The 13,308-nt window shown below is 45.9% G+C and overlaps 1 protein-coding gene across 3 annotated transcripts in view; it reads right to left on the bottom strand.

The window, feature by feature from the left end:
• Positions 1 to 1,186: 1,186 nt before the first annotated feature.
• Positions 1,187 to 13,308, bottom strand: part of ABCF1 (ATP binding cassette subfamily F member 1) — a 12,714-nt gene continuing 592 nt past the window's right edge. Inside the window, exons 2-25 of one of the 3 annotated variants that reach the window (XM_025048037.1) lie at positions 10,039 to 10,118; positions 9,748 to 9,834; positions 9,485 to 9,611; positions 9,299 to 9,336; positions 9,109 to 9,216; positions 8,378 to 8,452; positions 8,182 to 8,295; positions 7,238 to 7,339; positions 6,897 to 7,019; positions 6,360 to 6,460; positions 6,174 to 6,259; positions 5,757 to 5,896; positions 5,528 to 5,676; positions 5,132 to 5,215; positions 4,810 to 4,934; positions 4,558 to 4,670; positions 4,257 to 4,428; positions 4,023 to 4,097; positions 3,861 to 3,931; positions 2,740 to 2,772; positions 2,485 to 2,653; positions 2,231 to 2,295; positions 2,078 to 2,150; positions 1,187 to 1,935 (exon numbers count right to left, since the gene is read on the bottom strand). In XM_025048037.1, the coding sequence (XP_024903805.1) occupies positions 1,769 to 1,935; positions 2,078 to 2,150; positions 2,231 to 2,295; positions 2,485 to 2,653; positions 2,740 to 2,772; positions 3,861 to 3,931; positions 4,023 to 4,097; positions 4,257 to 4,428; positions 4,558 to 4,670; positions 4,810 to 4,934; positions 5,132 to 5,215; positions 5,528 to 5,676; positions 5,757 to 5,896; positions 6,174 to 6,259; positions 6,360 to 6,460; positions 6,897 to 7,019; positions 7,238 to 7,339; positions 8,182 to 8,295; positions 8,378 to 8,452; positions 9,109 to 9,216; positions 9,299 to 9,336; positions 9,485 to 9,611; positions 9,748 to 9,834; positions 10,039 to 10,118 (2,477 nt within the window). In that variant the 3' untranslated portion in view covers positions 1,187 to 1,768. Of the gene's footprint in view, positions 1,936 to 2,077; positions 2,151 to 2,230; positions 2,296 to 2,484; positions 2,654 to 2,739; positions 2,773 to 3,860; positions 3,932 to 4,022; positions 4,098 to 4,256; positions 4,429 to 4,557; positions 4,671 to 4,809; positions 4,935 to 5,131; positions 5,216 to 5,527; positions 5,677 to 5,756; positions 5,897 to 6,173; positions 6,260 to 6,359; positions 6,461 to 6,896; positions 7,020 to 7,237; positions 7,340 to 8,181; positions 8,296 to 8,377; positions 8,453 to 9,108; positions 9,217 to 9,298; positions 9,337 to 9,484; positions 9,615 to 9,747; positions 9,835 to 10,038; positions 10,119 to 13,308 lie in introns of all 3 variants that reach the window. The other 2 variants (XM_006913653.3, XM_025048036.1) reach the window with 2 other exon arrangements.

The raw sequence follows: 13,308 nt of genomic DNA, 5'->3' as shown, positions 1-13,308 counted from the left end.
AAATGAACTTGAAGCCTGGCTCCCACTGTTCCACAATACTTTATGGAACTGCGGAAATTACATGCAATGTCTTACTCAGATGCTCGGCACAGGACCCTGATGTTTTCCTCTCAAATTATGTTAAGAAGGGGTTGCTTTATCTCTAATTTAGAAATGTCCCCTTACAGAAGCTCTGCAACTATCTCCATACCAAACCTTCATTTCCAGTATAAACCTTGTACATGAGGCCCAGTATTATTTTGTTTGGCCAGAGAATAAGCCCTCAAATATAATTTCCAAACTCAAGCTTAACCAAAAAGCTTTTCATAGTCTCCCTGAAATGGATACATCTGATCATCCTCTCTCACCACCTCCCAAACCTGGGTCTTTCCACCTGTCCTGTCCTTCCCATTCCTCTCTGGTTCAGGATTACCTCATTTTCACAGAAGTTATGGGGTACACCTTGTTTCTACAGTTCACCTTACCTGTCACTATCTAAAATCACCACCATTTGCCACTTGTACTTTAATTTCCAAACCCACCTCTCCAACCTTAGTCTAATAAAGGTGGCCACACCAGCCATGTTTTATTAAATCCCAGTTTTTCTACCTTTCAAGCCTTAGGATCTGCTCTTTTCCTAGGTTCCAAAAATGGCTCTCTGTTCTCTAATTATTCAAATCCTTATTCTTTTTTAAAGTCCACCCTCAAGTGACCCTGCCAAATAATCAGGTTCCAGATAATCTTTCCTTTCTATGAGCATGTGGGAACTTAGAATCTAGAGAACCACACACTGGCAATTAATCGTATTACACTGTATACTCATGTCTTATTTTCTAAGTCTTCTCTACCTATTCATGAAGGCAGATCTTGTCCCTTCTGTATACCCCACTGTACTGTACATGTCAGTTGATTTTGTAACTTTTGAGAGGATCAGCACTCTGGTCCCTGACCATACAGCAGAGTTTGGACAGTGAGAGACCCAAGTATCCTGGATGGAAGGGATGAATCACTTTCCCTCTCCTTGTCTGAAGGGTTGAGGGAAGGGTGGGAGGCTCCTCAAACAGCAAGCACCATCTACACTACAGTAAGACTGCAAGTTAGCTCCATCTGTGTTAGTGGGGAAGAGAGGATACTAAATGCTGCTAGAAAATTGAATAAAGCCAATCAAGATTGAGAACAGTGCTAGCTCCCACGAATCTCCCAACTGTGACAGGGTGGCGACAATTCCTTCTTTTATTTCCTCCTCTTGTAAAGGGAGATTCAAGTTCAGCAGCATTCCTGTCCCCAAGTCCCCAACCAGGCAGGAGACTGACTGCAGGAACCAAACTCAGGTTAACAATACAGGCCTCAGACCTCTCCTGCAGCTCTGGACTGCAACAGCTGTTTGTATCCTGAAGTCAGCACAAAATCCACCAAAAAAGAGCACCACCACTCAAAGACCAGGGGGCCGCTGGGCCTAAAGCTGTAAGGTGGACAAGAGGCAGGCTGTGGAGTGATGAAAGAATCTCAAGACTACTGGTCACTTGAGTTTGACAAAGGTCACCTCTGTTTGCATAGAGGAATGTCATAAATAAGGCCAACTCAGTTATCTAAAGAAAAGCAAACAGACAAGTCTTCCAGAGGAAAGGAAGTAAAGTGGTATCCTAGTCACATCAGGACCAAGCTCTGCCTCCCTGTGCTGGGTTGGCTGCAGACCAGAAGCAGGTTTCTGAGTGGAGACAGAGCTGACAATAGGGGACATTTAGGCCACACCAGTAGGTCTTCCAGAAGACTTCCAGGAAGGAAAAAATCACTCTCGGGGGCGGTTGACCATGACTTCACCCAGGGCCTCCAACACCTCCCGCTTGTAGTCCTCGAAATCGCCATCGATTTGGCTAACACTCTGCTCCTCCACTACCCACAGCTGGCAGTTGGTTTCTGTGATGAGTCGGGCATCGTGGCTGACGACGATCACAGCTTTGAAGAAAGACGGTGAGAATGAGGGTGGGAGAAAGGAGGAAGAGGGAATCAGAACACGAAAGAGAGAGCCCTAGCCAAAGGACACTGCGGCCTGGTCTCCAGGGGAAGAAAGAGGAGAGGACGTTCTGAGCTGACTCACCACCCTTATACTCGTTGATGGCCTCTCCCAGAGCATCAATTGACTCAATGTCCAAGTTATTGGTGGGCTCATCCTGTGGAGAAGGCATTCCATGACTGAGCGTTACAACTCCTACCTGCAACTAACCCCTCTCCCGGAGTCCAGCACACTCACCAAGATGAGGACATCGGGCTCCCGACAGGCCAGCTCTGCAAACACAACTCGGGCTTTTTGCCCACCTGTAGCAAACGAAAAGGAGGTCTATCGCACTTCTGCCTTACATTTCTGTAGGTAAACCCTGCATATGTGTCTGTGTATATGTGGAGGTCTCCCCAAGCCCTGGTTTCTCTTCCTCTCTGCCTCTAGGTACAGTCTGTAGCTATAAATACTGAGGAAGAGGACACCTTCCCAGCCCCCTACAGTGGTACCAGAGAGTTTGCAGATCTGGATGGTGTGGGCATGACTCTCAAGGCCAAAGCGGCCAAGGCACTTCCGGGCATCCTGGTAGGGTAGGTTGAAGCCCTGCTGCAAGTACTCAGTAGGTGTCTCCTCCATGCGCAGCTGCTCTGCATACTGCTGGTTGAAGAAGCCAATTTTCTGCCCCAGAGAAGAGAAAGGTGGTTAGTGAAAGTCTTACTTCCTCTATTGGACTCTTATTCCCTGATTTCCCAAAGCCAACTTACCAGCCGGTGGTTCTTTCTCATTTCCCCACGAGTCTGCAAAGAAGGAATGTGGTTAAGACAAGAAAAAGTGCAAAGATGCCGCAGCTCCATATCCCAACTTTTCTGAAGGGGAGACAAATACTAGATGGGGCTGGGAATAGGTCAGTGGGAGAAAGGGAACATGGATACTGTTCCTAATATGGCAAAGACACACCCAGGAAATCAGAATACAGGGCAAAAGGGAACAAGAATAAAGGAGGGGAGACAAAAGCACAGATTCAGAACCAGGAGGGCACTGACCACAAGCAAAGAACACCCCATCCTATCCAATAAGACTCACGAATAGCACATTTTCAGGGTCCCACCTCAGATGGGGGTTAAGAGCAGTCTGTGGGAGGCTCTAGGAGCACTTTTCTAAAGAGCTACCCTCTGTGGGTGTGAGAAAAAGGGCCCTCTCAACACTTTCCTGGAGGAAGTACAGATGGCTACAACCTATCTAAAGCACTATGTGGCAATATAGTGCCAAAGTCCTAAAAGCAATTCCAAGTAATTTACACTAAGGAAAAACAATTCATAAAGAGGTACAATAAGAGTATTTACCATAGTACTATCCTTCAGTAAAAAAATCAGAAACAATCTAAATGACTGACAACAAATAAATTATGGTAGATCCATATAAATAAACATACACACATTAATTATTGGCATAAAAAATGGTTGATGTATATTACCTGGAAAAAGCTGGGTACAGAACAATGCATGATAGACCAATTGTTAAAAAAAAAAAGACATGTACTTTTGCAAAGAAAAAAAAGAGAAAGCCATCTACCATAATTAATACTGGGTATCTCTAGATTTTTCTTTGGCTTATGATATATTGAATCATTGTTTAAGAAACACATTTTTATATAACCAAAATACACATGGGGGTATCCCCAGTCTGACCCCCATTCTCCCGGCTTTCCTCCCTGAACTGATTTAAACTGTCCTCTACCACTTAAGGAAATGAGTTATCTGTAATGAGTCCTGTATTTAACTTTCCCCTGTACAGGGGGCTCCCTGATTCTAGCCTCTAACAGCCACGTTTTCATACGTCCCACGCACTCCTGTCACAGTCCTCTCTTCCTGGCTCCAGGACTCACCGGGGTCAGCCTGCCCGTCAGCAGCAGGAGCAGGGTACTTTTCCCCACGCCATTAGGGCCCACGATGCAGACTGCAGGAAGCAAAACAGGTGGTCAAAGACGTGCCCAGAAACTCTCCCTGTGGCTCCTACTCCATATCCAAGTCACCTGACATCAACTCACTTCTTGAATCCATGTCAATGCCAAAATCCAGATTCTTAAAGAGTGGTTTCTGCCCCTCATAGCCAAATGTCACACCTGGAAGCCAGGAAAAGAACCAGTTTCTTTTCTTTTCAGTTACCCCGAAAGTCGCTGCCACAATGTTCCAAGCCTTGAAGAGGAACTGGTCCCACGCTGAGTGGAGGACTGGGGTGCCCATGCTCCCACCCTGTGCTGCTGGGGGCTGCAGGTGCTCACCATGCAGACCCAGCACAGGAGGGCTGAGTGGCGGGGGGTTGGGAAACGTGAAGCGCACAGTGTACTCCTTGGGGCGCTTCAGGAGCTCAGGGGCCTCCTGCGATTCCTCATCCTGGTTTTTCCTTCGGCATTTCTGCTGCTTCCGAGTCAGGGCTTCCTTTGTTTGCTTTTCCTGGAGAGAAAGGGGAAAGGGAGAAATCCACACCCTCACAGCATTCACTGAAATGTAGGCTGGTGTCCCAGAGTCTGCTCATTCTCCTGAGAAGACCCCTCCATCCCAGAAAGAACCCCATCTGCTCACTGCCTGCTTGGTGGACTTGCCACCCGCCTTTAGCTCCTTTAGCTTTTTCTCCTGCTTCTCATACTGCTTCAGTAGTTCTTTCTGCTTCTGCTGGTACATCTTCTTGAAGGTCACTGGGGCAAAAGAGGAGATGGGCATCAATATCTAGATCCTGAAAAAATCTAGCTTATCACCATGCCCCTATAGCCCTCCCTCCCAGGCCTTTTTTCAGAGCCCCATCTCTTTCCTCCAGGCATGAGCAATCCTACTTACTGTAATTGCCCCTATAGTAATGGAGCCGCTGGGCATCGAGATGAATAATATCAGTGCAGACATCATCCAGGAAGCCCTGGTCATGGGAGACGATAAGCAACGTTTTCCGCCAGCCCTGAAGATAGCTAGGTTTTAGAGAAGAGTTTGGAAATGTCACAATGGTCAAGTCAGGTATGAATCAGGGGAAGTAGACAATGGGGGCAGGGAGTAAAAGATAAAGGGTTAGATTGAGAGCTATCAAGGACATAGTAAAGAACAGCTATAGGAAACAAGGACAAAATGGGAACCAATGATGCAAAAACTGTAATCAGGGGCAACTCACTTATTGAGCCAGATGACAGCATTGAGGTCCAGGTGGTTAGTGGGCTCATCCAACATCAGCAGTGTGGGCTCCATGAAGAGCGCCCTAAAGGGTTGGGCAGCAATGTATAGGGTCAGAGAGAGGAAGATCCTTGCTCAGAGAACCCCAAGGAAGACTATGGGTAGGTATAGCCAGAGACCATGAACACTCCTTCCCAATCTCTTCTTAGAGAAGTTCCGTGCAGAATTCATCATGAAAACATACACAGGTATGGAGAGAAATGGAGAAAAAACCCGAAGTCTGACAACACAGACAGTAAAGGAGAGAAAAATTAGCCTCGAACCTCTCTACTGGCCTTGGAAGTATGGGAAGAGGGGACCTGGTGGTGGTTTGAGGCTGGTGAGGTGGGAAGCCCACCTGGCCAGGGAGACACGCATGCGCCAGCCCCCCGAGAACTTCTGTGTGGCACGATTCTGCATTTCAGGGTCGAAGCCCAGACCAGCCAAGATCCTCCGGGCTTTGGCCTCTGCAGCTGCTGCCCCAGTAGCCCGCAATTCCTCATAAACCTGAGAAGAGGAGGACACAGGTCTGAAGATTGCAGGAACCCCCAAGTCTTAGTCCGTATCCCCTGCGCCATCTCCTCTACCTTCTCTAGCCTCTCGGCAGCTGTGTCATCCCCCTGCTCCAGCTGACCCTGAAGCTGTCGCTCCTCTTCCAGCAGCTTTAATCGCTTGGTGTCAGCTCGAAGAACAGCCTGCACTGCTGGCGTTTCATCTGCTACCACCTCTGGCAGGCAGGGGGAGAACAGTCACGTTACCCGAAGGGCCAAGGATCCTATTTCCTCTTCCCTTCAGCTCTATTTCTAGGTTGCCTGACTCTGCCCAGTTATTGTTCCAAATAAAATATCCCAGTTTCTCATTTCTTCTCCTTTCTTTAGCATCCATGTACCAGTCCCCAGTCTCCCTATACCACCTTTCCAACCCCACAACCACAATTTCTTTGCTTTTTGGTTGGCTATCTCAACTGATCACCCCTCAAGCCCCTTTCCCACCAGTGGCCTCACCCTGCTCACAGAGCAACACATCAATGTTGGGAGGGATGCTCAAGGCTCGGTTGGCGATGTGCTTGAGGAGAGTGGTCTTGCCCTTGCTAGGGAATAAGAACTATTAGGACTAAGCCACAACTGAGAAATCTCTTCTTTTCCTTCCAGCCTCTACCTTTTTATACCACCAGCCCCTTCTCGCCTCACCCATTGGGTCCCACTAGCCCATAGCGGCGGCCGGCCACAATGTACAGGTCTGCGTTGACGAATAACTCCTTGCCATGGGCTGAGATGCTGAACTTCTCTAGCTGCAGTCATCAGGGAAGGAGAAGCAAAGGGAAGGAATAGGAACATGAGAATTCTCCCCATCAGATGGTAGCTACAGCCTTCTCCCTGCAGGGAAGCCTCTTACAAATCGAGACCTTCAGCATAATCCCCCTTTTCTTACCATGCAGGTCCATTCCCTGTCTACTGCCTCTAATGGGGATCTCCCAAATCCTAAGCCAGTCCAGCCTGACCTACCCGACTTCCTTCCAAGGGTGGACCTCTATACTTCTACTGGTTTTTCTAACTTCTTGCTCAAGTTGGCAGAACTTAAGATGTGGAAAACACCTCCAAGCTTTCTTGCCAGTAGATTAAGCCACTCACACCTCACTTCCTTGGTACCATGGCCACTGAGGGAAAGATGAGAGAACGGGCTCTTCCCTGGGCAAACTGGATGAGAGAAGCCTTCTCAGACTTTACCTTAATGTCAGATGCATTTTCTAACATGGCTTGGCGGGAAGACACCTCTGCTTGTGACACGGAGAAGTCATTCTCAGCAGCATTGGCTGCTTTTAACGAAGCCACCTGGCGCTCATATTCCAACTGAGGAGAGAAAAAACCACTGTTTGCCAGTTTCATGTCACCATGAGATAGGCCCGTGTCACCAGACACTGAGACAAGGCTCACAGAACACCATTCTTTCTTTACTCCAATTGTTTTACTTGAAGTAACACTCAAAGCTCCCCTTCTTGTCCCCCAAATGAAGCATTAAAAAAAATCAAATTCTCCTACCTTTGACCATTAAGAACCCAAGGTCTTACCTGTTTCTTCAGCTTTTTCTTCTCCTTTTTGCTAAGGTGAGCATAGGGATCATTTGCCTTCGACTCACCTTCTTCTTCCTCTTCTCCTTCTTCCTCTGAACCCTAGGAGAATGAAAGGAAGGTAAAAAATGAGGGATATCTTCTAGAACTTCGATTTCACGTTATCAACCCTCAGTTTCACAGTCAGCTCTTTCTTTCTCCACCTAGAATCCTAAGGTATCTTGGTGGATCCTTTCTCATTCTTATACCCGCCCTGTCTCCTTGCAGTCCTTTAGTCATTTCTGCTGCCAGGAATGGTACATGACAGATGGCAGAAATACATATGTATGAAGTCTAACAATGCATATGCCCCGTAAATACAACTACCAATGCAATATAACTGACAATAAACGTTAATGAGTCCTTTTCCTCATTTATCAAATGTTTCTACAGCTTACACATTAACACGCAAAGAAAAGATCTGGAAGTCCCGACACACAGCCACTGAGAAATCCAGAAGAATCACAAGATGACAAAGTACTAGAGGTAAAGGGGACCTTAGAGATTACTAGAACCCCTCATATCATGCAGATAAGTAAGAACCAAGGAAGTGGAAAGATGTACTCAAGGTCGCAAAGTCAGTAAGTGGCAAAGCCAGAACCTAGATCATCCAAGGATAGTGTCAGTTCACTTTCACTCTACATCATGGGCTGCAAACTATGGCCCATGGGCCAAACCTGGCCCAACGTGTTTTTACATGGCCCATGAGCTAAGAACAGTTTTTACATTTTCGAAGATTTAAGAAAAAAAAAGAGGAAGATTATGCGTCAGTGATAGTATGTGGCCTGCAAAGCCAAAAATATTTACTATCTGCCACCTTCTTTACAGAAGTTTGTGAGCTTCTGCTCTGAATAGTAACAGCAACCCCAGATCTTGGCCCCCTTTTCCTCAACACCAAAATATACCTGTTCTGCCTTCTTGGCCTTCTCCTTCCCTTGCTTGGGTGGCTCCTTTTCTTCTGTTATTTCTTCTTCATCTTCTTTCTCTTCATTGTCCATAGCAGCAAATTTATTTTGAGGCTAACATGGGAAAGTTAGCAGGTCTGGTGAAATGCTCAAACACTTGAGACCCAGCACCTCCTCCTGCCAATTATTCCCTCACCTTGGCCTTCCCTTTTAACTTGTCTTCCTTTCCCTTTTTGCACTTGAGCCCCGGCTGTTGTTCCTCAGATACAGCCTAGAAAGAACATACGCACTTTGCTACCTTGTTGCTTAATAAGCATTTCTAGGGAATCTAGGACTAGGAGCTAACTGTAGTGAGTAGTGCTATGGAGGAAAGGAGACCCAGAAAAACCCTAGCCTCCAACTTGAGACTAGATAGTGAAGGGAACACTACAGAATATTTGCAAAGCTAAGGGCCCATGAGTCAGGCAAGTGAGCTACACAAGTGAGATGGCACCAGTGCTGGAGGGTTTCCTCGAGAGGGCGAATCCCGAGAAGAGGTAAAGGTGGGCTTGGAGAAGGCGTTTGAGGGAAAATGAAGAACACAGCATAAAGAACAAAGGCTTCAACAGAGTCCACTGGATGCCAAGATGTGATTAGGCTGATCTGAAAGGTATACATGGAAGAGTTCCAAGTAACAATATACAGAAGTCCAAGTGGAAGAGCAAAGACCTGAAGGCCTTTGTTTTAGATTTGGAGCTTAAAAGCAAAAGAATCACTGTAGAGTTCTGAGTGATGAAAAGAGTATTTAAAAAAGCTGATTTTGACAGTATAAGCAAGACAGACCTAGAAGAGCTAGCTTAAAAGCAAGAAAACAAGCCAGGCAATTACCACACCACAGCTGGAAGGTGCTACCTAGGTGGGAGTGCCTGGCAGAGCCACCACTTTCACCTTATTGATCCAATTCTTCTCTAGCTTGGCAGGCTTAGGAGGATGTTTTTCTTCTTCCTCCTCTTCCTCACTCTGATCCTGAATCAGGGCTGCAAAAACATTACCACCCTGGAGAATGAAAGGGCCAGAGAAGTCAGAAGGATGGTCAAGGCTGCACCCAAGGTCTCTGTTTACCACACAGATGGCTTACCTTGGTTTTCTTCCCTCCTCGGTGTATTGGGGCAGGCACTGAAATGACAAGGAAAGAAGATGAGGCAGAAAAGAGAATTACAATGTCTGGCTCCTCAATCTAAACCAACTCAAATATCTAGGAACGAGGCACTTCTCTCTTTACGGCTCAGGAGTTCCAGGCAGCCATTCCCCTCAGGTCGTTTACCCTCGTCCTCCTCATCACTGGCTGGCACTGAGAGCTTCCTAAGACGCTCCATGAGCTCTTTCTCCTCTCCATCATTGTCTGCATCCTTCTTCCGCCGGCCTTTTCGAGCGTCTCGTTTCTTTTTTTGCTGCTAAAAGCAAAGAGAGTGAGAGAATGAGGCTAAGGCCCAGGACCCTGTGGTATCTCTTCCTCACAGAGAGTTCTCCATTAACTGGGTAAACCAATGTAGGCTGGAGAGGGATTGGTGAGCCTGACACTTGTACCTGCTGGTGCTGCTGCTGCTCCTTTTCCTTAAGCACTTTCTCCTCTTCCCCAGCCTGTTTATCTTCTACTGCTAGCTCTTCAAAGAACTATAAAGAGAAACAGGTCAACACAGCTCAGAGATCAACCAAGCCCCTCTGCCATACACAGGCCCACTGACCCTCCCTTCCACTCTCAACCTGCTTCCCCTCTTAAGATCTTTTCTTCCCTGCTCAGACCTCCCACCTTTCTCACATGGCCGTATTTTGTTTGGAAACATGATCAATTCTCATCTTCAACCCTTATTTCCTCACCGTCTTTTTGGTCTTCTTGTCCTTCTTCCCTTTCTTCACCACCTTGTCTAGAAGGTTTAACAGACATTGTGAATGCTTACCTGCAAATTGCAAAGCAGCCTGATTTCCCCTGCAAAACCCTCAGTGGCCTCCACCCTATTTTACTACTTTTTCTAGTTCAATTATCATCCCCTACACATTTGCACTGTCCTGCAAGATAGACAACAGTGGCTTGGTCTAGGGTGGCAGTGGGAGAGAGAAAGCAGAATTCAGAGGGTGAAGGTAGTAGTGGGAAGAACAGACTGGTCAGCGATAATTCCTATGGTTTTAGCTGGAAAAATTAGTTGGGCTACTGGTACCATTAACTTGAGATATAGTGGAAGAGAAGATCCCCTCTCCCTGCTCCTCCCACCCATGGGGGAAAAGGTAGAATGAAGATAGTATAAATTCAGTTTGGGGTATGCTGTTTGTGAAACCTGCAGGTCATGTAAATAGAGCTGTCTGGTAAGTAAATAAACATCTGTGTCTATGACCCACCTGCTCCGCTCGTACAACATTCTAGCACAAATCACACTGTATTATACTTAACAGTCTTTCATCCTAGAGAGCCACCTGAGACTATTTAGCTTGTGTTCCCAGGGAGCAACATGGGTAGTAAATAAGTGTACTGACTGAACAAATTCCAGTTCCTCCCTTCTGTCCATCCTGGTTTTCCTGAAGGAAGGGTACTATGTTTAACTCCCTGTCTCCCTCCCGCCATCAGACTGGGAGGCAACCAGCATCTTTATGATTCCTCTTGATGTCCAGGCCTATCCACTATCATAGTTCCATCCAAACCATCCCATCTAAAAGCACTCCTGTAATCATTCAGCTTAAACAAACAACAAAAACAAACAAACAAACAAAAACTTCGATGGCTTTCTGCTATCTACCACATTAAGACCAGAATTCCTTGTAACCCACAGTAAGCATTTATTTAGGAAAGTTTTACTGAGCATCTACTATGCCAAAAAATGGGAGATTAATGAGGACAATCCCTGTAATTTAGGGCTTCGCAGACAAAAAGGGCCCTATCCTACCTTTTCTGCTATACCTGTTTTCCCACCCACCTATGTTCTGGCTTCTCCTCGCTCCTTGATTTAGTCCCAGGCATGCTTATGTCCATCTTTGCTTAACCTGTCTTCCATATGGAACACATTTCAAAATCTGACCTCAGTCTTGGGTGACTAGTGTGAAAGAGTGGGAAAAAATGCAGGAGAAAGAAAGGCTTTATATGCTATTCCAAGTAGTCTAATTCTAAGGCACTAAAGAGGCCCCACTGCAGTACATAAGAAGGACTGACATGATCAGCTCACCTTGACAACACTGAAAAGTGAAAAATCCCAGACAGTAGTTTCTCCCCAAGGACTAACACAACCATACTATCTTTGCTTCAAATCTCTTTTATACTTTAAACATCACTCTGTTCCTCCTGATCACAAGAAGAAAAGCCTGTGCACAGGTTCAACTGTGAGAAAGCGTAATCACCAAGTAGGCTAACTGTAGCTAAAGCTATGTTGTATCTTCCATCTCTTCTCTAACGTCTCCTTCCTTTTTATTACATCACTTAAGATGCTCCTAACTTCAAAGCCAAATAAAACACTTTTCTTAATCTTATAATCTCCTTCTCCAATCACCAATTTCTATCCTGTCTTCCCTGAGTCTCAAAAGCTTAGTCCACACTAGCTCTACTTCCTCATCTCCCATTCGGTTTTGAACATACTGAAACAGGCTTTGGGTATCAGCTCCTAATGAATGCTACTTTTGACAAAGTTGCCATTGTTTCCTTTGTTGCTCAACCCAAAAAGTACTTTTTTAGTCCTTATTTGCTTAACTTGCAACATTTTATGTTACCTACCTCCTCATGTTTTTACTTTTCTCCTATCATGTTTTTACAGTTTCTCCTAACTTCAGGAATCCCACTTGCTTTTGGTTTGCCTCCCGTGTCTCTGGCTGCTTGCCTTCTTCAGTCTCATCTCCTCAGCCTCCTTCCCTACCTTACTCCCCTTAATTGTTGAGGTTCTTTTGGATTCTCATCTCCTGCACTCTTTTTGCTTACAATCTGCTTACCTAAAGGAGACTTCTCCACATGCAACACTTCAACTATACTTGACTGTCTTTACTGTTTTTCTCCACAGCCACTAAACAAGCTCTTTCCTTGCCATCTCCTGTGAAATTCCTCAGAAAGCTCCAACTCAGCATTCAAAAGTTGGCCTTATCTGTTTCCACTCTCCACCCTACAAGCAATACTGCTTTCAATAGTCTACTACCCACTGAGTTACCTGAGTGTCATCCCTAATTTGTCTCCCTTCCATTAGTCAGTTCCCAGTTCGGTCGATGCCACTTCCTTAATAACTTTAGGCGTCACTGCCTTGGCTTACTCTCTTACCACTTCCTCACCTGGATCACTGTGAGAACCTCCCTGCCTCCAATCTTCACCAATTCAAGCCATTCTCCACTGCTCGGTGTTGTCAGGGTGAACTGATCGTATCATTTCTTATGCATTTCCATAGGTCTTCCCTAATGTCTTTAGGATTAAACTCCTCGGAATAGCCTATAAAGCCTTCCATTATCTGTCTTCTGCACATCTTTCCAACGCTGTCACCCTAGCCACCCAACAGTGGGAACCAAATCGCTCACCTACATCTTTAGCTTTGCACATATTTCTTTCTCTGCTTGGAATGCTCTTCCCCTTGCTAAGTCATACTGAGCCTTCAAGAATGAACTCTTGAAGGATTTGCAGACACTCCTACCCTACTTTGTTTCAACAGATGCCTCTCCTTCAAAAATGAACTCTTGAAGGCTTTGCTGACACTCCTACCCTACTTGTTTCAACAGATGCCTCTCCTCTTCTCAGCCCTGTAGCATTCTCAAGCACACTCATCACATTCTTTCAACCACTGTCTAATTAATGCTCTGTCCCCTCCACTAGACTGGGCACCCCTTCAAAACAAGGCATATCTTTTATCACTATATAACCAGTTCCTCTGCACAGTACCAGGTATACAGTAGGCAGACAATAAATGCTTGTAAAATTAGTCACTGCGCACCTACTGTAATTATTTGTATCCATTTTATCTCCCCCCTTAAACTGTCAAGCCTGGGAAGATGCCTCATATTTTTTCCTCCCCTCCCCAAAGCACGGTATATACAGTGCTTTATTAAAAATAGGTGCTCAACATTCACTGTTTTCAAGTAAACCCTAAACCCCATTCCAACACCCAGCATCTTCACTCTTGATCCACTCGAGTA

This window comes from Pteropus alecto, unplaced genomic scaffold (assembly GCF_000325575.1).
Source record: "Pteropus alecto unplaced genomic scaffold, ASM32557v1 scaffold555, whole genome shotgun sequence".
In the NCBI taxonomy this organism is placed as follows: Eukaryota; Metazoa; Chordata; class Mammalia; order Chiroptera; family Pteropodidae; genus Pteropus; species Pteropus alecto.
Note: the sequence above shows the minus strand (reverse complement) of the source record. Positions and strands in the feature narration are given on the sequence as shown.